Source organism: Nerophis ophidion, linkage group LG05 (genome assembly GCF_033978795.1).
Source record: "Nerophis ophidion isolate RoL-2023_Sa linkage group LG05, RoL_Noph_v1.0, whole genome shotgun sequence".
NCBI classification, from domain to species: domain Eukaryota; kingdom Metazoa; phylum Chordata; class Actinopteri; order Syngnathiformes; family Syngnathidae; genus Nerophis; species Nerophis ophidion.
In genome coordinates this window covers 76,751,304-76,776,472 of record NC_084615.1, presented here as the reverse complement: position 1 = coordinate 76,776,472, position 25,169 = coordinate 76,751,304, and the positions used below count along the sequence as shown (strand labels likewise).

Sequence of the window (25,169 nt, the reverse complement as noted above, 5' to 3'; positions counted from 1 at the left end):
GAACAGTGCAGTGGCAGGGAGCAACTAGAGATTGTTCACTATGGCAGAAACATGCTGAGGCTTTCGTCCAGCAGTGGACTGATAACAGCTGATGATGATGGACCGCCAGTGTCTCTGGCGAAAGGAGGTAGTAGTCCGCAGCTGTAGGAGGACGCAAGCTCCGCTCATAACTACGGTAAGAGGCGATTTATTACCACAATTTTCTCACCGAAACCTGCCGGTTGATATGTGGTCGGGAACCATGTTTGCTTGACCGCTCTGTTCCATAGTAAAGCTTCACCTTCGGGAATGGATACAAGGAGACATCGGCTGTGTTTGTGTGGCTGAAGGCTAAAAGCTTCCCACTTACATCTTTCTTCTTTGATTTCTCCATTATTAATTGAACAAATTGCAAAAGATTCAGCAACACAGATGTCCAGAATACTGTGTAATTATGCGATTAAAGCAGACTACTTATAGCTTGGATCAGGCTGGAAAAAAATGTCTGCTACAACCGGTGACGACAAACGCACGCGTCATCATTCAGCGACGTTTTCAACACGACACTTGACGGGAAATTTAAAATTGCAATTTAGTAAACTAAAAAGCCCGTACTGGCATGTGTTGCAATGTTAATATTTCTCCTTTGAGGCACACATTAAAAGCATTACTAAAACGGCCTTCTTTCATATCCGTAATATCGCTAAAATTCGCTCCATTCTGTCCACTAAAGACGCTGAGATCATTATCCATGCGTTTGTTACGTCTCGTCTCGATTACTGTAACGTATTATTTTCGGGTCTCCCCATGTCTAGCATTAAAAGATTACAGTTGGTACAAAATGCGGCTGCTAGACTTTTGACAAGAACAAGAAAGTTTGATCAAATTACGCCTGTATTGTATATACTTTTATATACATATATACATACATATATACCTATACTGTATATACCTTTATATACATATATACATACATATATACCTGTACTGTATATACCTTTATATACATATATACATACATATATACCTGTACTGGCTCACCTGCACTGGCTTCCTGTGCACTTAAGATGTGACTTTAAGGTTTTACTACTTACGTATAAAATACTACATGGCCCTGCGATGAGGTGGCGACTTGTCCAGGGTGTACCCCGCCTTCCGCCCGATTGTAGCTGATATAGGCGCCAGCGCCCCCCGCGACCCCAAAAAAAGGGAATGAGCGGTAGAAAATGGATGGATGGATGGGTCTAGCTCCATCCTATCTTGCCGATTGTATTGTACCATATGTCCCGGCAAGAAATCTGCGTTCAAAGGACTCCGGCTTATTAGTGATTCCCAAAGCCCAAAAAAAGTCTGCGGGCTATAGAGCGTTTTCATTTCGGGCTCCAGTACTCTGGAATGCCCTCCCGGTAACAGTTCGAGATGCTACCTCAGTAGAAGCATTTAAGTCTCACCTTAAAACTCATTTGTATACTCTAGCCTTTAAATAGACTCCCTTTTTAGACCAGTTGATCTGCCGTTTCTTTTCTTTTCCTCCTATGTCCCACTCTCCCTTGTGGAGGGGGTCCGGTCCGATCCGGTGGCCATGTATTGCTCGCCTGTGTATCGGCTGGGGACATCTCTGCGCTGCTGATCCGCCTCCGCTTGGGATGGTTTCCTGCTGGCTCCGCTGTGAACGGGACTCTCGCTGCTGTGTTGGATCCGCTTTGGACTGGACTCTCGCGACTGTGTTGGATCCATTATGGTTTGAACTTTCACAGTATCATGTTAGACCCGCTCGACATCCATTGCTTTCCTCCTCTCCAAGGTTCTCATAGTCATCATTGTCACCGACGTCCCACTGGGTGTGAGTTTTTCCTTGCCCTTATGTGGGCCTACCGAGGATGTCGTAGTGGTTTGTGCAGCCCTTTGAGACACTAGTGATTTAGGGCTATATAAGTAAACATTGATTGATTGATTGATCATCGATATATAAACTATCAGACTGCGTGGTCCCTAGTAGTGGGTTTCAGTAGGCCTTTAACGGTGGGGATGAAGGGAAAGAGGGACACGTGGCGAGGAAGCGTGTGGCCCCTCGCACGCTTTTTACCGTCGGCGAAGGCAGGGAGACAGATGGGTGCAGCGGAGAGTGGATTAGATGGAGGAGGCAAGGCAGGAACCTGGGACTGGAAAATAAAAAAAAAATATCAGCCCTCACGAGAGTAGGCAAGTTGGGCAGAATGGGGGGGGGGGGGGGGGGGGGGGGATGGAGGTTGTGATGGATGTACTCAATGACGAGCGCCATCGGCACGCCCACATGGAGACGCCACCAAGGCCAGGCCAGAGGAGAAGGCAATCAAAGAGAGGCCGGAGGGCTAGGACGATATAGGAGGATATCCAGCTTATTAAATAGGCTTCGGGAGGTGCATGGAGCATCTCAAGTAAGTTGTCACCCTGCCACCTGAAGGACTGTGCACCACATTAAAGGGGAACATTATCACCAAACCTATGTAAGCGTCAATATATACCTTGATGGTGCAGAAAAAACACCATTTTTTTTTTTAACTGATTTTCCGGACTCTAAATGGGTGAATTTTGGCTAATTAAAAGCCTTTCTGTTCATCGCTCTCGGAGCGACGACGTCAGAACGTGACCTCAACTAGGTAGTCAACGCCATTTTTCCCCACCACATCACACGCATCAATCAAATCAGCTCTGTTATTTTCCGTTTTTCGTTTTCCGGTACCTTGGAGACATCAAGCCTCGTCGGTGTGTTGTCGGAGGGTGTAACAACACGAACAGGGACGGATTCGAGTTGATTTACATAGAATGTGCATCGATTAGCACGGCATGCTAATCGATGCTAACATGCTATTTAGGCTAGCTGTATGTACATATTGCAGCATTATGCCTCATTTGTAGCTATATTTGCATCCAGCCTTTCTCTCCACCCACATTTAATGCCAAACAAACACATACCAATCGACGGATTTAAGTTGCTCCAGTGTCAAGAGACGCGAAAGTCCCTCGTTTGGTTTTTACCGGCGATGCTACGACAGAGATGGCACAGAGATGGCAAGAATGTCTGGATATCCTGCGACACTCAAAGCAGATGCATTTCCAACAATAAAGTCAACGAAATCACAAAGGTGAGTTTTGTTGATGTTGCTGACTTATGTGCTAATCAGACATATTTGGTCGCGGCATGACTGCCAGCTAATCGATGCTAACATGCTATTTAGGCTAGCTGTGTGTACATTTGAAAATATATTTACATCCAGCGTTTCCTTCCACCCACATTTAATGCCAAACAAACACTTACCAATCGACGGATTTAAGTTGCTCCAGTGTCAAGAGACGCGAAAGTCCCTTGTTTGGTTTTTACCGGCGATGCTACGACAGAGATTGCAAGAATGTCTGGATATCCTGGGACACTCAAATCAGATTCATTCCCAACGATAAAGTCAACGAAATCACAAAGGTGAGTTTTGTTGATGTTGTTGACTTATGTGCTAATCAGACATATTTGGTCGTGGCATGACTGCCAGCTAATCGATGCTAACATGCTATTTAGGCTAGCTGTATGTACATTTGATCATATATTTACATCCAGCGTTTCCTCCCACCCACATTTAATGCCAAACAAACACATACCAATCGACGGATTTAAGTTGCTCCAGTGTCAAGAGACGCGAAAGTCCCTCGTTTGGTTTTTACCGGCGATGCTACGACAGAGATGGCACAGAGAAGGGAAGAATGTCTGGATATCCTGCGACACTCAAAGCAGATGCATTCCCAACGATAAAGTCAACGAAATCACAAAGGTGAGTTTTGTTGATGTTGTTGACTTATGTGCTAATCAGACATATTTGGTCGCGGCATGACTGCCAGCTAATCGATGCTAACATGCTATTTAGGCTAGCTGTATGTACATTTGAAAATATATTTACATCCAGCGTTTCCTTCCACCCACATTTAATGCCAAACAAACACTTACCAATCGACGGATTTAAGTTGCTCCAGTGTCAATGCGAAAGTCCTGATCGTTTGGTCCGCATATTTTACCGGCGATGCTAACGCAGACATGGCCGAATAGCGTCAATAGCTATTCGCTCAATAGCTTCAGTTTCTTCTTCAATACTTTCATACTCCAACCATCCGTTTCAATACATGCGTAATCTGTTGAATCGCTTAAACCGCTGAAATCCGAGTCTGAATCCAAGCTAATGTCGCTATATCTCGCTGTGGTATTGTTTGTATAGGCAGCACTGTATGACGTCACAGGAAAGTGGCTTCGAGAGAGCGAAAATAAGGAACTTTAGAGCTTTTTTTAGGGATATTCCGGGACGAGTAAAATTTAGAAAAAAAATTCAAAAAATAAAATAAGCCACTGGGAACTGATTTTTATTGGTTTTAACCCTTTTGAAATTGTGAGAGTGTTCCCCTTTAAAAAAAAAAAAAAGTATACGCTCTCTTTGCAGCCATGACAGCCTGTGTACAGTGCGAGTGGGATTACTGTCATCAGACGCACACACACACACACACACACACACACACAACACACACACCAACAGGGGTATCCAAAACAAAGTGTCATCCCTGATTTACCTCTCTAACCTGAGTCTCATTATCCCGCATCTGAGCCACACAAGGAAGAGAAAACCCGAGTGTGAGTGCACCGGTATACCATGGTGTCATATTGGATCACATTCTCCTGAGGGTTGGACTGAACCGAGTCCACGCTGCAACCTCCAAAGTCGAATGCTCCTGAAGTTGTGCGTGATAATGCCGCTCTAAAATGGCGCTCGGGGAGGTTGCACCGCTGTCACGCATGACGTGGAAAATTACCCCCTTGCGCATGTCACGAGACCTCAGCGAATCTTGAGCTGTGTGTGACGCCATAAGCGTGCTTTGCTTTTTTTGTTACGCCGCCACACAAGAAGGCAAAAGTGATGAAAAAACCTTAAAGGGGAACATTATCACCAGACCTATGTAAGCGTCAATATATACCTTGATGGTGCAGAAAAAAGACCATGTATTTTTTTTACCGATTTCCAAACTCTAAATGGGTGAATTTTGGCGGATTAAACGCCTTTCTGTTTATCACGCTGGAGGCGATGACGTCAGAATGTGACGTCGCCGAGGTAACACACCCACCATTTTCAATTTTAACCACAGCTCTGTTATTTTACGTTTTTTTTTACTATTTTTTGGAACCTTGGAGACATCATGCCTCGACGGTGTGTTGTCGGAGGGTGTAACAACACTAACAGGGAGGGATTCAAGTTGCACCACTGGCCCCAAGATGCGAAAGTGTCTTCCGCCAGACCCCCATTGAATGTGCCAGAGTGTCTCCACATTTTACCGGCGATGCTAAGGCAGACATGGCACAGAGATGTATTGATAACCTGCAGATGCATTTGCAACGATAGTCAACGAAATCACAAAGATGAGTTTTGTTGATGTTGACTGCCAGCTAATCGATGCTAACATGCTACGCTAATCGATGCTAACATGCTAAAGCAGACATGGCACAGAGATGTATGGATAACCTGTAGATGCATTTGCAACTATATTACGTTTCCTTCCACCCACATTTAATGTGAAAAAAACACTTACCAAACGACAGATTTAAGTTGCTCCAGTGTCACGAGATGCGAAAGTCCTGATCGTTTGGTCCGCACATTTTACCGACGATGCTAACGCAGCTATTCGGCCATGCTATGGCTATGAATAGCGTCAATAGCTATTCGCTTAATAGCTTCAGTTTCTTCTTCAATACTTTCATACTCCAACCATCTGTTTCAATACATGCGTAATCTGTTGAATCGCTTAAGTCGCTGAAATCCGAGTTTGAATCCGAGCTAATGTCGCTATATCTTGCTGTGGTATTCCCATTGTTTGTTTACATTGGCAGCACTGTGTGACGTCACAGGGAAATGGATAGTGGCATCGCAAATAGCGAAAATCAAGCACTTTAAAGCTTTTTTTAGGGATATTCAGGGACCGGTAAAATTAGAGGGATTAGTGCGTCTGCCTCACAATACGAAGGTCCTGCAGTCCTGGGTTCAAATCCAGGCTCGGGATCTTTCTGTGTGGAGTTTGCATGTTCTCCCCGTGAATGCGTGGGTTCCCTCCGGGTACTCCGGCTTCCTCCCACTTCCAAAGACATGCACCTGGGGATAGGTTGATTGGCAACACTAAATTGGCCCTAGTGTGTGAATGTGAGTGTGAATGTTGTCTGTCTATCTGTGTTGGCCCTGTGATGAGGTGGCGACTTGTCCAGGGTGTACCCCGCCTTCCGCCCGACTGTAGCTGAGATAGGCGCCAGCGCCCCCCGCAACCCCAAAAGGGAATAAGCGGTAGAAAATGGATATATATATGTATATATACACACGTCAATTTTATAGATAATAAAGGAGCAACGGCACATTGTTTCAAACTTTATATTTTGGCATCATACTATTTTGCAACCAATCAAACCCCTTGTGTATTCTTAGCAAGAAGCAGAATGTTATCATCGGGGAAACATCCTTACACAAATCTAGTACAAGACCACGTGAAAGCAGGTGTGCTAATGTGATTATACTGAATGTTCCATTATATTATATATTTACTTCCAGATGCTTTTTAAGTTGCATCCAGTTTGCTGCGTTGTCTTGGCAACGAGACCACTCTGTCAATTTTGGCTAGAGTCAGACAACAATAAGGGAATAAAACAGGGAGAGAAGGAATGGAGGAGGCAGGGGTTATATAATGCAACATATTTTCATCTTTAGGAATTATAATCCAGTGCCATCACTGTATAATTGCATATAAACTAAAACTACATTAAATCCGAACACAAGTATCGGCTTCCCATTTCCCGACTTTCCAAGGACCTTTAAAACTTTTACTGGCTATTTTTTTTCCCATCAGCGCCACACACAGTAGTGCACACCCATTCACCGGGAGAAAATATCACGTAATATCCTGTTTTACTAGGAGGCAGAGGCGAAGCACCGGCAATATAATAACATGCTACATGAAGCGTAGCATTACAGAGTAGGAATAAAACAGCTTTAATGCTGAAAATTAAATACAAAAACACCAATCATTCATCTGCTGAAAACGAGGCAATTAATATTATTAATGCAAATGGATGTGTGCAAACACATCATGAATTCTTAAAATCTTCGTTAGTGGAGAAAAAGAGCCCCTTTTAAAATAGATTTTGGTCTGCAAAAAAAATACGGCATTACCTATTAGAATAGAATAGAATAGAGACTACTTTATTGATCTCCGGGAGAAATTCAGCATCACAGTTCGCTCTCAATAAACAAAAAACACTTAAGTATTCAAATATCAAAGAGAGTAAAACATAAATATACTGAATACCGTACACTCGAAATGTTCCCTCACTTTCTTTCCGGTGCAAAAACAGCAGGTGCAAATAGCATTATACATGTGAATAATATAAATACGGCTATGGATTCGAATAGACTTACTGCCAGCAATGTGGACCAAGCTGACAAGAAGTCTAGTCAATTCCATAGGTAAGTCGGACACGTTTCCAGTGAGGGTTGGACTCCGCCAAGGCTGTCCTTTGTCACCCATTCTGTTCTGAACTTTTATGGACAGAATTTCTAGGCGCAGTCAAGGCGTTGAGGGGTTCCGGTTTGGTGGCCGTGGGATTAGGTCTCTGCTTTTTGCAGATGATGTGGTCCTGATGGCTTCATCTGACCGGGATCTTCAGCTCTCACTGGATCGGTTCGCAGCCGAGTCTGAAGCGGCCGGAATGAAAATCAGCACCTCCAAATCCGAGTCCATGGTTCTCGCCCGGAAAAGGGTGGAATGCCATCTCCGGGTTGGGGAGGAGACCCTGCCCCAAGTGGAGGAGTTCAAGTACCAAGGAGTCTTGTTCACGAGTGAGGGAAGAGTGGATCGTGAGATCGACAGGCAGATCGGTGCGGCGTCTTCAGTAATGCGGACGTTGTACCGATCCGTTGTGGTGAAGAAGGAGCTGAGCCGGAAGGCAAAGCTCTCAATTTACCGGTCGATCTACGTTCCCATCCTCACCTATGGTCATGAGCTTTGGGTCATGACCGAAAGCATAAGATCACGGGTACAAGCAGCTGAAATGAGTTTCCTCCGCCGTGTGGCGGGTCTCTCCTTTAGAGATAGGGTTAGAAGCTCTGCCATCCGGGAGGAACTCAAAGTAAAGCCTCTGCTCCTCCACATGGAGAAGAAGCCAGATGAGGTGGTTCGGGCATCTGGTCAGGATGCCACCCTAAACTCCTCCCGGGGCACGTCCAACCGGTAGGAGGCCACGGGGAAGACCCAGGACACGTTGGGAAGACTATGTCTCCCGGCTGGCCTGGGAACGCCTCGGGATCCCCCGGGAAGAGCTAGACGAAGTGGCTGGGGAGAGGGAAGTCTGGGTTCCCCTGCTTAGGCTGTTGCCCTCGCGACCCGACCTCGGATAAGCGGAAGATGATGGATGATGATGGATGGATGTAAAATGCTAGGATTTCTCATTTGGAATATTAACCAGCACATAAACATAGCTTTATGACAGAACGGATGCAAGAAAAAAAAACTAAACAAAAAAAATACTTCAATTGGAAGAATAATTATGCGGATGGATGGAATAATTCAAGGTTAAGAACGATGCAGCTCCTGCGTGGCTCTGCAGGGTGCAGCAGGAAGTTGACATTCTGGGATGGATCCCACAGTGCTGCCTCGTTCCAATAAGCCGAAACCAGAAATTACCTATAAGCATGGGGCTCCTCCTTAATTCAATGATGTATTAGGCAACTATGGCCATGAGGGATGTTTATTGCAAGTCTGGGTTAAGCACACATGCTGCATTTAGTATTAAGGACATGCAGTATATCACCATGAGGAAGCATAAAGGTAGCCTGGGGACAAACAACATTTACTATAAAGGGAAAGCATACCACGCTGAAATGCTCTTCTAAATTGCATCATGTTTTAATCTGTCCCCCCCCCAGAAAAAAACAACATTGTACCCTCAGCTTCCGAAAGGCGGGGATACAAGCAGAGCAGCAACACATCCAAGGACCCCCTGTGGTACTGAACAACACAATAATTGAAATGCAAACACCTGCTCTGTGCAACATTCGTCATGCTGTACTGTACTTTACTCAAAGAATCCCTCACCGTCTTTGCCAGATTTTAAATATCAAGCAGCCTACATATGCCAGCAGGCAGGGAGGTGCTCAACAGCTGCATCAGCACCCCTCCCACACCAGTTTTTGACAGCGCCGTACCTTCAGAGTGGTGGGAAAGAGTCAGCAGGCTGACGCAGGACGCTCCGATGCCAGAACCGAACACAGTGATGCGGTTAGAGTCTCCTCCGAAGAAGCCGATGTTCTCGCTGATCCACCTCAAAGCCTGGATCTGATCCAGTAGGCCGTAGTTACCTTTAGCAGCCTGGTCCCCGGTACTGAGGAAGCCTGAAACACATGCAGATTAAGAGATTTGAAATGTACACATCGTAGAGACATTGGGCCCCATCCAGCAATACGTTCCTTACATCTCTTCTTAACTTTCCTAAGAGGAGTCCATTCATATTCATGACGCGTTCTTAAACACCCAAATTGTTCTCACCTGCTGTTGCTAAATTGCTGAATGCCAAATGGTTAGCGCATGTGTGTCTGTAATAATTTGCATACAAACACACCCTTATTTCCCCAATATGCAAATGTAAACGCCCTTAATAATATAATTTGCATAGATAAACGCCCTTAATTTCCCATATAAGGACACAATTCCAACAGTAAAGCCAAACATTAGATAGATAGATAGATATTACTTTATTGATTCCTTCAGGAGAGTTCCTTCAGGAAAATTCAAATTCCTGCAGCAGTGTACAGAGTTGAGATCAATTTAAAAAAAGTAAATAATGGGGGTTTAAATGGAAACAAAATAGAGAAATATTACAATAAGAATAAAAAATGAAAAGCAACAACGGCAATAAAAATATAACAGTAAAATAAGAATATAACAAGAGAAAGTAGGCAGTAGTGACCATGTTATGAAAACGTATTGCACTGTTATTGTTTTGCATCCCCTGTCATCCTAGTACCCCCCGCTCCCCTCCCCAGAGAGTCAGTCTAATGGCGTGTGGGACAAAGGAGTTTTTGAGTCTATTAGTCCTGCACTTGGGATGAAGCAGTCTAGCACTGAACAGGTGCTAGACTAAACACAAAGAGAAAACAAACAGATTACAGAAGATTAATGTGTATTATTCCGCGGGGGGGAGATACATAATGTCAAAACGTAAGTTTAAGAAAGGGGGGACCGCTCTCGGTAGCTTTAAGCAACTGTACAGTTTGCGCATGTTATTTGGATCTTAGTAGCTTAGTTGCTTTCCAACTTTGTACAAGAAAACGCACTGCATGACAGCTTGTATCAGAGCGTTTATATCCGAGATTTTAGATACGAGCCGATATAATCCGACTTCTTTTTTGCTATCAATATCAGATCAAACCCTTTAGTATAATGTATCTGTATTTCAATAATGCCTCATTAGAGTCATGTGTGAGCTGGACCTTATCCCAGCGGACACCCTGGACTGGTCACGAGCCAATCACAGTACGCATATGGACAAACAAGCATTCACACTTACATTCACACCTATGGAGGCTTTAGCATCTCCATTTAATGTGGGAGAAGTCTGAGTACAAAGAGCGAACCCACGCAAGCACTGGGAGAACATGCAAACTCCCGACAGAACTGTTAACTGTTTCACTGAATTTGTCAAGCTATGTATTTCTTATTGTTTATATATGTGGTTTTGTGTTTGCAGCAGGTGTTCTGCGAACATAATAATAGAGATGTGGGTCACTTGAAAACCCCTAAAAAAATTTGTTTTAAATTATTTACACACTATTTTAGAATAATCAAAATGTGTTTATGGAGAAAAACACAGGAGGCTTTACTATGATTAAGTGGAATAAACCCTTGAGCATGGAATTGTCCTAAATAAGTAAAAATAAGACTCCAGTAACCCACCACCTTATCTGTGAAAAAAGTGTGCTCAGACAGGAAGCGCCAATAATGCTTAAAAAAAACAAAATACTGTACTATAAATATTTATTTTTTTCTGGTTGAAGTTTATTTTTGAACATGTATACCAGGGGTCCCCAAACTTTTTAACTTAGGGGTCGCATTGGGTTAAAACAAGTTGGTTTATATATATATGTATATATATATATATATATATCCATCCCATCCATCCATTTCCTACCGCTTATTCCCTTTCGGGGTCGCGGGGGGCACTGGCGCCTATCTCAGCTACAATCGGGCGGAAGGCGGGGTACACCCTGGACAAGTCGCCACCTCATCGCAGGGCTAACACAGATAGACAGACAACATTCACACTCACATTCACACACTAGGGACCATTTAGTGTTGCCAATCAACCTATCCCCAGGTGCATGTCTTTGGAAGTGGGAGGAAGCCGGAGTACCCGGAGGGAACCCACGCAGTCACGGGGAGAACATGCAAACTCCACACAGAAAGATCCCGAGCCTGGATTTGAACCCAGGACTGCAGGACCTTCGTATTGTGAGGCAGACGCACTAACCCCTCTCCCACCGTGAAGCCCATATATATATATATATATATATATATATATATATATATATATATATATATATATATATATATATGTATGACATCTTTTATTTTAACACTAACTACAAAAAAGGAAGCAAACAAAAGGCGCGCACAATGGCGGAGAACAAACTTGACTAATGAAAAAAAACTTGCACAAAGGCAGAAACTATGAACAATAAATAAACATATACATATATATGTGTATATATATATATGGGTTGTACTTGTATAGCGCTTTTCTACCTTCAAGGTACTCAAAGCGCTTTGACACTACTTCCACATTTACCCATTCTCACACACATTCACACACTGATGGAGGGAGCTGTCATGCAAGGCGCCAACCAGCACCCATCAGGAGCAAGGGTGAAGTGTCTTGCTCAGGACACAACGGACGTGACGAGGTTGGTACTAGGTGGGATTTGAACCAGGGACCCTCGGGTTGCGCACGGCCACTCTCCCACTGCACCACGCCATATATGTATATATATATATATATATATATATATGTATATATATATATATATATATATATATATATATATATATATATATATATATATATATATATATAAATATATATATAAATATATATATATATATATATATATATATATAATATATATATATATATATATATATATATATATATATATATATATATATATATATATGGGCTTCACGGTGGCAGAGGGGTTAGTGCGTCTGCCTCACAATACGAAGGTCCTGCAGTCCTGGGTTCAAATCCAGGCTCGGGATCTTTCTGTGTGGAGTTTGCATGTTCTCCCCGTGAATGCGTGGGTTCCCTCCGGGTACTCCGGCTTCCTCCCACCTCCAAAGACATGCACCTGGGGATAGGTTGATTGGCAACACTAAATTGGCCCTAGTGTGTGAATGTTGTCTGTCTATCGGTGTTGGCCCTGCGATGAGGTGGCGACTTGTCCAGGGTGTACCCCGCCTTCCGCCCGATTGTAGCTGAGATAGGCGCCAGCGCCCCCCGCGACCCCAGAAGAGAATAAGCGGTAGAAAATGGATATATATATATATATATATATATAGTCAAGCTTTCTGTGGTTTATCCGTTACAGCAGGGTCGGGAACCTTTTGGCTGAGAGAGCCAAGAATCCAAATATTTTAAAATGCATTTCCGTAAGAGCCATATAATATTTTTTTTCAACACTGAACACAACTAAATGCGTGCATTTTTAAGTAAGACCAACATTTCTAGAGTATAATAGGTCTCTTATTCTTTGTAATAACATTGTTATCTGAAGCTAACTGTTGGAGGGACGTGGCCTGCGGGCCTGCAGCGAAGCGGCGTGTGCCAGGACCGCCCTCGAAATCAGCGACAGGTGCGTAGATGGTCCACCTGGGCCTTGTTATCTAATCATTTGTCGCTCTGTTATAAGCAGCAGCCAGGAGGAGAGACGGGGTTGGAGCTGGAGCATGAGTGCGAGCGAGAACGAAAGAAAAAAAAGACAATTGCTGGAAACTTTTGAAAAACAAAACAATATTGTAACCCTGAAACAGGCTCTCATGTCGGTGGTGTGAAGACCCCCCCAGGAGAGCAAGCCCCCACACTAACCAATAATAAAAAAACTAACTTCTTACCATTAACACAACTTCTTGAACAGGTGCGGTAGAAAACGGGCGGATGGATTAAAAATACATGAGAATGTTTTATATTTTCAACATTATTTTTAACACTGTGATTACAAGTGGAATTATTCATTACTTATTGAGTTAAGCAATGTCAGCTCAGATTTATCCGAGAGCCAGATGCAGTCATCAAAAGAGCCACATCTGGCTCTAGAGCCATAGGTTCCCTACCCCTGCGTTGTATAGTGCTCAACACCAGGGTAGAGCGGCAAATACGTTAGGTCAGAAAAAACCCAGAGACTGTATCATCCCTACAAGCCTGTTTCGCAGGTTTCCCTGCTCATCAGGGGATTTTCTTAACGTGTCTGTGGCTGTTGCATGTATATGTAGGGTACATCACATAGGGGCGTGGCCATTGTTGCACAATAGGATTTGGTACAAAATGCGGCTGCTAGACTTTTGACAAGAACAAGAAAGTTTGATCACATTACGATTGTACTGTATATACCTTTATATACATATATACATATATATATACCTATACTGTATATACCTTTATATCCATATACACATACATATATACCTATACTGTATATACCTTTATATACATATATACATACATATATACCTATACTGTATATACCTTTATATACATATATACATACATATATACCTATACTGTATATACCTTTATATACATATATACATACATATATACCTATACTGTATATACCTTTATATACATATATACATACATATATACCTGTACTGTATATACCTTTATATACATATATACATACATATATGCCTGTACTGGCTCACCTGCACTGGCTTCCTGTGCACTTAAGATGTGACTTTAAGGTTTTACTACTTACATATAAAATACTACACGGTCTAGCTCCATCCTATCTTGCCGATTGTATTGTACCATATGTCCCGGCAAGAAATCTGCCTTCAAAAGACTCCGGCTTATTAGTGATTCCTAGAGCCCAAAAAAGTCTGCGGGCTATAGAGCGTTTTCCGTTCGGGCTCCAGTACTCTGGAATGCCCTCCCGGTAACAGTTCCAGATGCTACCTCAGTAGAAGCATTTAAGTCTCACCTTAAAACTCATTTGTATACTCTAGCCTTTAAATAAACTCCCTTTTTAGACCAGTTGATCTGCCGCTTCTTTTCTTTCTCCTATGTCTCCCCCTCCCTTGTGGAGGGGGTCCGGTCCGATAACCATGGATGAAGTACTGGCTGTCCAGAGTCGAGACCCAGGATGGACCGCTCGTCGGGACCCAGGATGGACCGCTCGCCTGTATCGGTTGGGGACATCTCTACGCTGCTGATCCGCCTCCGCTTGAGATGGTCTCCAGTGGACGGGACTCTCGCTGCTGTCTTGGATCCGCTTGAACTGAACTCTCACGGCTGTGTTGGAGCCACTATGGATTGAACTTTCACAGTATCATGTTAGACCCGCTCGACATCCATTGCTTTCGGTCCCCTAGAGGGGGGGGGGTGCCCACATCTGAGGTCCTCTCCAAGGTTTCTCATAGTCAGCATTGTCACTGGCGTCCCACTGGATGTGAATTCTCCCTGCCCACTGGGTGTGAGTTTTCCTTGCCCTTTTGTGGGTTCTTCCAAGGATGTTGTAGTCGTAATGATTTGTGCAGTCCTTTGAGACATTTGTGATTTGGGGCTATATAAATAAACATTGATTGATTGATTGAATAGCGCCTTTCTTCGGTGTCGGCATGATGACACCAGTTTGCTGCGTTTGTTTAATATTAGAGTAGACATGCTGGGGTGATATATAATAATAAACTTTTTTTTCAGACACAGGTTACATCTTTTAGCTGCACTGTTGTATGGTGAGCTAGAAGAGACAGTTTGCCATGTAATTGTCAGGCTTGGACTTCGATTGTGTGTGCTCCTTCGACGCCGAGGGATTACAGGACGAGCCAGGCGTGAATTAAGGTACATGATGTTTTATTAGGGATTCTAAATACAAAAATAAACAAACTAAGGGCGCTCACAAGGAGGTATAAAACTTGGCTACAAAATATAAACAGGAAACAAAAACACTTGCTCGATTGGCTTGAATGAACTAAGAACAGAAACAGCACGAGAGCATGACTATAAACAACTAAAACAAAACACGGCGTGGCGCAGTGGGAGAGTGGCCGTCCGCAACCCGAGGGTCCCTGGTTCAATACCCACCTAGTACCAACCTCGTCACGTTCGTTGTGTCCTGAGCAAGACACTTCACCCTTGCTCCTGATGGGTGCTGGTTGGCGCCTTGCATGGCAGCTCCCTCCATCAGTGTGTGAATGTGTGTGTGAATGGGTAAATGTGGAAGTAGTGTCAAAGCGCTTTGAGTACCTTGAAGGTAGAAAAGCGCTATACAAGTACAACCCATTTATCATTTATTTACAACAAAACCAGGAGGCAAAAATAGCGAGGTGCGTGGCAGGTGATCATGGGCGTGGAGAATGAAAGTTGGTGTGAAGATCCCAGGACGAAGACGAGAAAAAGAGTGACTTCAATAGCTGTGATGATTAGTGAAAACAGGTGAGGCTGAGAAGAGGGACGTGACAGGTGAAAACTAATGAGGTTGGCATGGAAACCAACAAAACCAGGAAGTGCAAAACGTGACTGATTGTCCAAGATCAGAAACATAACATGACAAAACAAAACATGATCCATAGGTGGGACAGTAATGGCATGATCAAATAAAATAAAAAAAAATAAATAAAATTGACGATGTCAGGTTATTGACAATGTGATTTGCCTTGCGGCTAGGAGACACTGAGAGTAACAAGCGGTAGAAAACGGATTAGAATGGACAGATTTAAAAAAAATCAATCAATCAATCAATGTTTACTTATATAGCCCTAAATCACTAGTGTCTCAAAGGGCTGCACAAACCACTACGACATCCTCGGTAGGCCCACATAAGGGCAAGGAAAACTCACACCCAGTGGGACGTCGGTGACAATGATGACTATGAGAACCTTGGAGAGGAGGAAAGCAATGGATGTCGAGCGGGTCTAACATGATACTGTGAAAGTTCAATCCCTAAAGGATCCAACACAGTTGCGAGAGTCCAGTCCAAAGCGGATCCACTTCATCAGCGAGAGTCCCGTTCACAGCCAAGCCAGCAGGAAACCATCCCAAGCGGAGGCGGATCAGCAGCGCAGAGATGTCCCCAGCCGATACACAGGCGAGCAGTACATGGCCACCGGATCGGACCGGACCCCCTCCACAAGGGAGAGTGGGACATGGGAGAAAAAGAAAAGAAACGGCAGATCAACTGGTCTAAAAAGGGAGTCTATTTAAAGGCTAGAGTATACAAATGAGTTTTAAGGTGAGACTTAAATGCTTCTACTGAGGTGGCATCTCGAACTTTTACCGGGAGGGCATTCCAGAGTACTGGAGCCCGAACGGAAAACGCTCTATAGCCCGCAGACTTTTTTTGGGCTTTGGGAATCACTAATAAGCTGGAGTCCTTTGAACGCAGATTTCTTGCCGGGACATACAGTTTTTTAAAATAACAATAATACATGAAAAAAATAAAACAAACTTCCTGCGGGACGGATTTTGGATGCTGACCCACGGGCCGTAGTTTGGGAACCCCAAACGTAAACAATTTCAGTATGATATTATTTTTCTTCACACCATGTCTGAAAATGAGTAGGAAGAAGCAAAGCTTGATTAATCTTACCCCTTTTTTACCTTTAAAGCGATTCCAGCACTAACACATGTTCACTTCCTGTTTTTAATTTGTGCTTAATTTACATCAATTAATTTTGATTACAGTAGTTGAAGTGAAGTGAATTATATTCATACAACGCTTTTTCTCTGCTGACTCAGAGCACTTTACATAGTGAAACCCAATATCTAAGTTCCATTTAAACCAGTGTGGGTGGCACTGGGAGCAAGTGGGTAAAGTGTCTTGCCCAAGGACACAACGGCAGTGACTAGGATGGCGGAAGCGAGAATAGAACTTTGAACCCTCAAGTTGCTGGCACGGCCACTCTACCAACCGAGCTATACCGCCCCACAGTTAGTTCTATACCTAATTAGTTAAGTCAGTTATGATTCACATCATGAGATGAACAATATATCATATTACTATCATAAATTTGCCTAATACTGTCATGACTAGGACTTGGCCGTGGATTATTTTCCCGAGTTGCAAAGCGAATGGAGTGGACACGGCGAGAAGGTAATGACATTTTTTTATTTTAACACTAACTACAAAAAGGAAGCAAACAAAAGGCGCGCACAATGGCGGAGAACAAACTTGACTAATGAAACAAAACTTGCACAAAGGCGGAAACTATGAACAAAAAACAAAAACTTACTTGGCATGAAGTGAAGTGAAGTGAAGTGAATTATATTCATATAGCGCTTTTCTCTAGTGACTCAAAGCGCTTTACATAGTGAAACCCAATATCTAAGTTCCATTTAAACCAGTGTGGGTGGCACTGGGAGCAGGTGGGTAAAGTGTCTTGCCCAAGGACACAACGGCAGTGACTAGGATGGCAGAAGCGGGAATTGAACCTGGAACCCTCAAGTTGCTGGCACGGCCACTCTACCAACCGAGCTATACCGCCCCACAGTTAGTTCTATACCTAATTAGTTAAGTCTGTTATGATTCACATCATGAGATGAACAATATATCATATTATTATCATAAATTTGCCTAATACTGTCATGACTAGGACTTGGCCGTGAATTGTTTTCCCGAGGTGCAAAGAGAACGGAGTGGACACGGCGTGAAGGTAATGACATCTTTTATTTGAACACTAACTACAAAAAAGGAAGCAAAAAAAAGGTGCGCACAATGGCGGAGAACAAACTTGACTAATGAAACAAAACTTGCACAAAGGCAGAAACTATGAACAATAAACAAAAACTTACTTGGCATGAAGTGAAGTGAATTATATTTATATAGCTCTTTTCACTAGTGACTCAAAGCGCTTTACATAGTGAAACCCAATATCTAAGTTCCATTTAAACCAGTGTGGGTGGCACTGGGAGCAAGTGGGTAAAGTGTCTTGCCCAAAGACACAACGGCAGTGATGGCGAAAGTGGGAATCGAACCTGGAACCCTCAAGTTGCTGGCACGGCCACTCTACCAACCGAGCTATACCGCCCCACAGTTAGTTCTATACCTAATTAGTTAAGTCAGTTATGATTCACATCATGAGATGAACAATATATCACATTATTATCATGAATTTGCCTAATACTGTCATGACTAGGACTTGGCCGTGAATTGTTTTCCCGAGGTGCAAAGAGAACAGAGTGGACACGGCGTGAAGGTAATGACATTTTTTATTTGAACACTAACTACAAAAAAGGAAGCAAACAAAAGGTGCGCACAATGGCGGAGGACAAACTTGACTAATGAAACAAAACTTGCACAAAGGCAGAAACTATGAACAATAAACAAAAACTTACTTGGCATGAAGTGAAGTGAATTATATTCATATAGCTCTTTTCACTAGTGACTCAAAGCGCTTTACATAGTGAAACCCAATATCTAAGTTCCATTTAAACCAGTGTGGGTGGCACTGGGAGCAGGTGGGTAAAGTGTCTTGCCCAAGGACACAACGGCAGTGATGGCGAAAGTGGGAATCGAACCTGGAACCCTCAAGTTGCTGGCACGGCCACTCTACCAACCGAGCTATACCGCCCCACAGTTAGTTCTATACCTAATTAGTTAAGTCTGTTATGATTCACATCATGAGATGAACAATATATCATATTATTATCATAAATTTGCCTAATACTGTCATGACTAGGACTTGGCCGTGGATTGTTTTCCCGAGGTGCAAAGAGAATGGAGTGGACACGGCGTGAAGGTAATGACATTTTTTATTTGAACACTAACTACAAAAAAGGAAGCAAACAAAAGGCGCGCACAATGGCGGAAAACAAACTTGACTAATGAAACAAAACTTGCACAAAGGCAGAAACTATGAACAAAAAACAAAAACTTACTTGGCATGAAGTGAAGTGAATTATATTTATATAGCTCTTTTCATTAGTGACTCAAAGCGCTTTACATAGTGAAACCCAATATCTAAGTTCCATTTAAACCAGTGTGGGTGGCACTGGGAGCAGGTGGGTAAAGTGTCTTGCCCAAAGACACAACGGCGGTGACTAGGATGGCGAAAGCGGGAATTGAACCTGGAACCTTCAAGTTGCTGGCACGGCCACTCTACCAACCGAGCTATACCGCCCCACAGTTAGTTCTATACCTAATTAGTTAAGTCAGTTATGATTCACATCATGAGATGAACAATATATCACATTATTATCATAAATTTGCCTAATACTGTCATGACTGGGACTTGGCCGTGGATTATTTTCCCGAGTTGCAAAGCGAATGGAGTGGACACGGCGTGAAGGTAATGACATTTTTTTATTTTAACACTAACTACAAAAAGGAAGCAAACAAAAGGCGCGCACAATGGCGGAGAACAAACTTGACTAATGAAACAAAACTTGCACAAAGGCGGAAACTATGAACAAAAAACAAAAACTTACTTGGCATGAAGTGAAGTGAATTATATTTATATAGCTCTTTTCACTAGTGACTCAAAGCGCTTTACATAGTGAAACGCAATATCTAAGTTCCATTTAAACCAGTGTGGGTGGCACTGGGAGCAGGTGGGTAAAGTGTCTTGCCCAAGGACACAACGGCAGTGATGGCGAAAGTGGGAATCGAACCTGGAACCCTCAAGTTGCTGGCACGGCCACTCTACCAACCGAGCTATACCGCCCCACAGTTAGTTCTATACCTAATTAGTTAAGTCAGTTATGATTCACATCATGAGATGAACAATATATCACATTATTATCATAAATTTGCCTAATACTGTCATGACTAGGACTTGGCCGTGGATTATTTTCCCGAGGTGCAAAGAGAATGGAGTGGACACGGCGAGAAGGTAATGACATCTTTTATTTTAACACTAACTACAAAAAGGAAGCAAACAAAAGGCGCGCACAATGGCGGAGAACAAACTTGACTAATGAAACAAAACTTGCACAAAGGCAGAAACTATGAACAATAAACAAAAACTTACTTGGCATGAAGTGAAGTGAATTATATTCATATAGCGCTTTTCTCTAGTGACTCAAAGCGCTTTACATAGTGAAACCCAATATCTAAGTTCCATTTAAACCAGTGTGGGTGGCACTGGGAGCAGGTGGGTAAAGTGTCTTGCCCAAGGACACAACAGCAGTGACTAGGATGGCAGAAGCGGGAATAGAACTTTGAACCCTCAAGTTGCTGGCACGGCCACTCTACCAACCGAGCTATACCGTCCCACAGTTAGTTCTATACCTAATTAGTTAAGTCAGTTATGATTCACATCATGAGATGAACAATATATCATATTATTATCATAAATTTGCCTAATACTGTCATGACTAGGACTTGGCCGTGGATTATTTTCCCGAGTTGCAAAGCGAATGGAGTGGACACGGCGAGAAGGTAATGACATCTTTTATTTTAACACTAACTACAAAAAAGGAAGCAAACAAAAGGCGCGCACAATGGCGGATAACAAACTTGACTAATGAAACAAAACTTGCACAAAGGCAGAAACTATGAACAATAAACAAAAACTTACTTAGCATGAAGTGAAGTGAAGTGAAGTGAATTATATTTATATAGCTCTTTTCACTAGTGACTCAAAGCGCTTTACATAGTGAAACCCAATATCTAAGTTCCATTTAAACCAGTGTGGGTGGCACTGGGAGCAGGTGGGTAAAGTGTCTTGCCCAAAGACACAACGTCAGTGACTAGGATGGCGAAAGCGGGAATCGAACCTGGAACCCTCAAGTTGCTGGCACGGCCACTCTACCAAACGAGCTATACCGCCGAAACTATGAAACATGACATGAAGCAGAGTGGAGGTAACATGTTACGACGTGAGTAGAGGTAATAGATGGTGATGTTGCCAGGACGAACAACAGAAACAGACGGGCTTAAAAAGCATTGACATGATCAGTGAAAACAGGTGTTGCGAGTCCAAAACGTGAGACAGGTGCGTGACATGAGGACAGGTGAAAACTAATGGGTAGTCATGGTAACTAAACAAACAAGGAAGTGCAAAAACAGGAACTGAGTGTGCTTGTTGGAGGTTTTTGGAGGTTTTTTAAAAGCGCTATATGACAGATTTTTACAATTTCGTAATGCACAGAAAAGAGAAAGATATATGTGTTTTTGACTCACATAGGGATTGCGGATGATAGGCAACATTCCCAAAAAAAGTTCCAATCCCCCTTTAATCATGCACCTTCAACTTGAAAGGTCATCTGCTCAGCATTGTGCCGGGTGACAGCAGCGGTGAAATCATGACTTATGAGATGACAAGGTTGTTGGTAAAATAGGAGCGTGTGTGACCACATGTCATCTGACACCTGATGTGAAATCAATGGCATGTCTCCGCGGGTGAACACCCATCATCTGATGTATTGATCAGTCCAGATGAGAACCTTATGGATCTTGCATGGAGAAACAAGAGCATACTTTAGCCTAATTTGTAATATTTTGACTTTCATTCGGATAGCATCCATGCATGCATAGTGAAATATAGTTCCCCATAAGAATCAACATGCACCTGAAAAAAAAGTCCCTATTTTAGTATAAAACAGAACGCTTTGAAACACCATAATGTGTGTGTGTGTATATATATATATATATATATATATATATATATATATTAGGGCTGGGCAACGATTAAAAATTTTAATCGAAGTTAATCGCACTATTTCTCCGATTAATCGCGATTAACTGCATTGTATACGCAAAGCCCAATAATGAATTCAAAAGTAGTGTGTAGTGCACCTTTATTGGAATATTCTCCCACATGAACAAAAGCGCAGAAACATTTGTTGTGCAAACACAATTTAAATCAGTCCTTGTTAAACAGAAGCAGTTAAATAGCATATTTTATGAAAATCAACTCAAAAAATGTAAATACAAACATTTAAGCTTATTGCCACTGCCAGGGTATTTAAGTTATCCTGTTTGTTATGGAAAATAAATATAATCTACATACAAATCTCTGAGCCACAATCATAACATCTGAACAGGCAATTTCTGAGGTAACAGCAGGAACATTTTTTTTATCAAGGATCTTATGTTTAAAAAACCTATATTATAGGTAGTGGGCTGTTTTAGGGAATTTTTGATCAAATTATCCGTAGTAGCAATATTAATAATGTTGTGTTTATTCTGCGTAGTGCACTTAAAATAATTATGACCATATCTAGGAATTGATATGATGGGAATTTTCCGATTGTTTGCTTGGTGCTTTGATAAACTGAACGCATATACATGGTACTATATTGTGATGTTATGAGCCAGGGGAAAAAGAACTACCCTACCCAGCATGCAACAGGAGTGACGAGCATGCGCGGTAGCCCGGTATAGGTTGTGTTGCCATGACGGCATCTTGTATGTTGTGATATGCACGCTCTGAAAGTAAACGTTAAGAAGTCAGCCAACACTCCTGGTCTGCATTATTCATAAATAGACAGACAACACATATACTCCGCTGCTTCACAGGCCGCTGGATGTAGCCGGCAAAGTATTCCCATGCTAGCTAGCCGGTCTAGCAAGCACGCCTCATTCAGTCCAAAACGGCCCGATCTATCCACATCCAGAATTATCTGGCGGTCGTAAGTGATCCCGGAGTGACCACGCTGCAAGCCAGCCAGGAAATTTGCAGAATTGTCCGGTATTTTTGCCAAATGTTGCATCTTTACCAAGAGCCCCTCGACGCCGGGCGACGCCATCTTGTTAAGAAAAGGCGTTAACAAAATAAAAGCATGTAAACAACATACGCAAATGTGCAATTAATTAATTGTTGGCGTTAATAGATTGATGAGTTAACTCGTAATTAACGCATGAATTTGCCCACCCCTAATATATATATATATATATATATATATATATATATATATATATATATATATATATATATATATATATATATATACCTGTATCGCGCTTTTCTACCTTTTTTAGGGAACTCAAAGCGCTTTGACATTATTTCCACATTCTCCCATTCACACACTGATTGGGGGGAGCTGCCATGCAAGGCGCTAACCAGGACCCATCAGGAGCAAGGGTGTGAAGCGTCTTGCTCAAGGACACAACGGACGTGACTAGGATGGTAGAAGGTGGGGATTGAACCAGCAACCCTCAGTTTGCTGGCACGGCCACTCTCCCAACTTCGCCACGCCATCCCTAGCGACCCGAAGCTATACAGCAAGACAGTGAGTTTGTACACATTTAAAGCTTTCCTGATCTCACAAAGTGATCTCTAAGACAGGCTGACACAGCACAAGTTACGACAGTTGTGGAAATAAAAAGTGCCACTAGTCAAAGATCTTTGAAACGGCCATGCCTGTGTGTACAGGACGTAGACAGGATATGAGGTAGGGGTGGTCCCCATACTTGCCAACCCTACCGATTTTCCCGGGACACTCCCGAATTTCAATGCCCCTCCCGAAATTATATCGATTTCCAACAATATTGGGGTCGTCCTCTACGACCTGTCGTCATGTCCGCTTTTTCTCCATACAAACAGCGTGCCAGCCCAGTCACATGATATATGTGGCTTTTGCACACACATAAGTGAATGCAACACATACTTGGTCAACAGCCATACAGGTCACACTGAGGGTGGCCGTACAAACAACTTTAACACTGTTACACATTTGCGCCACACTGCGAACCCACACCAAACACATTTAAAAGTTAAAGTTAAAGTACCAATGATTGTCACACACACACTACTAGGTGTGGTGAAATTATTTCGGGTGAACATCTGCACCATAACACAACAGAACAAATACCCAGAACTCCTTGCAGCACTAACTCTTCCGGGACACTACAATATGCACCCCCCCCCCCCACCCATTTCCCCAATTTGGAGGTCTCAAGGTTGGCAAGGATGGTGGTCCTGCCTCTTCAAGATGGCCGTGCCTGCCTGTGTCATTGAAATGGCTTCAAGCAAGCAATCAAAATGAATGAATGAAAAAGCATTCGTACGTCAGATATGGTTCGCAACCAGAAGCATATTTGAAATTATGTGGAGCTGGCGCTGAGCCCCGGGACGGACAAACTCCAAAGTGTCTTGGCTGAATGACCAGGTATCTGACACCTCGGTCTCCTTGGAAGCCTCCTCGCTCATCCATGCGGACTGGAAACTGGCCGAGAGTTGGTGGGCTGCCGAGGCTGGAGTTAGTTCTCTTGGTTGCTTAGTTGGGTCTGCTCCAGCTCCTGTCTCTGGCCATGCTCCCCCCACCCCAGCAGACGGCGGCGTAAAACACCGCAAAGGCCACCACAGTGTATATGTTTTTTTTTGTTTTGTTCTACAGAGGCACTATGGACAGCCTACTGACCAACTGCATCTCTGTCTGGACTGGAGCCTGCAGTGCCTCAGACTGGAAGGCTCTGCAGAGAGTGGTGAGGACGTCGAAAAAAATCATCAGGACTCCTCTTCCTCCTATCCAGGAGATTGCAAAAAGCCGCTGCCTGACCAGGGCTCAGGAAGACTGCAGAGACTCCTCCCACCCCCACCAAGGACTGTTTTTACTGCTGGACTCTAGAAAGAGTTTCTGCAGTCTCCGTAGCAGAACCTACAGGTTCTGAAACAGCTTCTTCCCTCAGGCCGTAAGACTCTTGAACACATCATAATAATCCCCTCAATTCTCCCCAATAATGGATTAAATCGCTGGAATAAAAGACAATATAACATACATCCATAAACCTGGATGCATATGCAAAAGTGCAATATATTTATCCGCACAGTAATCTATTTATTTATATCTGCACCTTATTGCTCTTTTATCGTGCACTACAAATGTCATAACATGGACTTTTAGGTTTGTTTTCCAGGAAGGCAAAGGAAAGTTGGCGCGGGCAAGGCGTGAAGGTAGGGACATATTCATTTATTACTGTAAAAAAAGGAAC

At 43.0% G+C, this 25,169-nt stretch overlaps 1 protein-coding gene across 3 annotated transcripts in view; it reads right to left on the bottom strand.

Annotated features, from left to right (window-relative positions):
* Nucleotides 1-25,169, bottom strand: part of nlgn3a (neuroligin 3a) — a 743,972-nt gene that overhangs the window by 229,109 nt on the left and 489,694 nt on the right. For all 3 annotated transcript variants that reach the window (XM_061901991.1, XM_061901993.1, XM_061901994.1), the window contains one exon: nucleotides 9,228-9,413. In XM_061901991.1, the coding sequence (XP_061757975.1) occupies nucleotides 9,228-9,413 (186 nt within the window). The remainder of the gene's footprint in view (nucleotides 1-9,227; nucleotides 9,414-25,169) is intronic.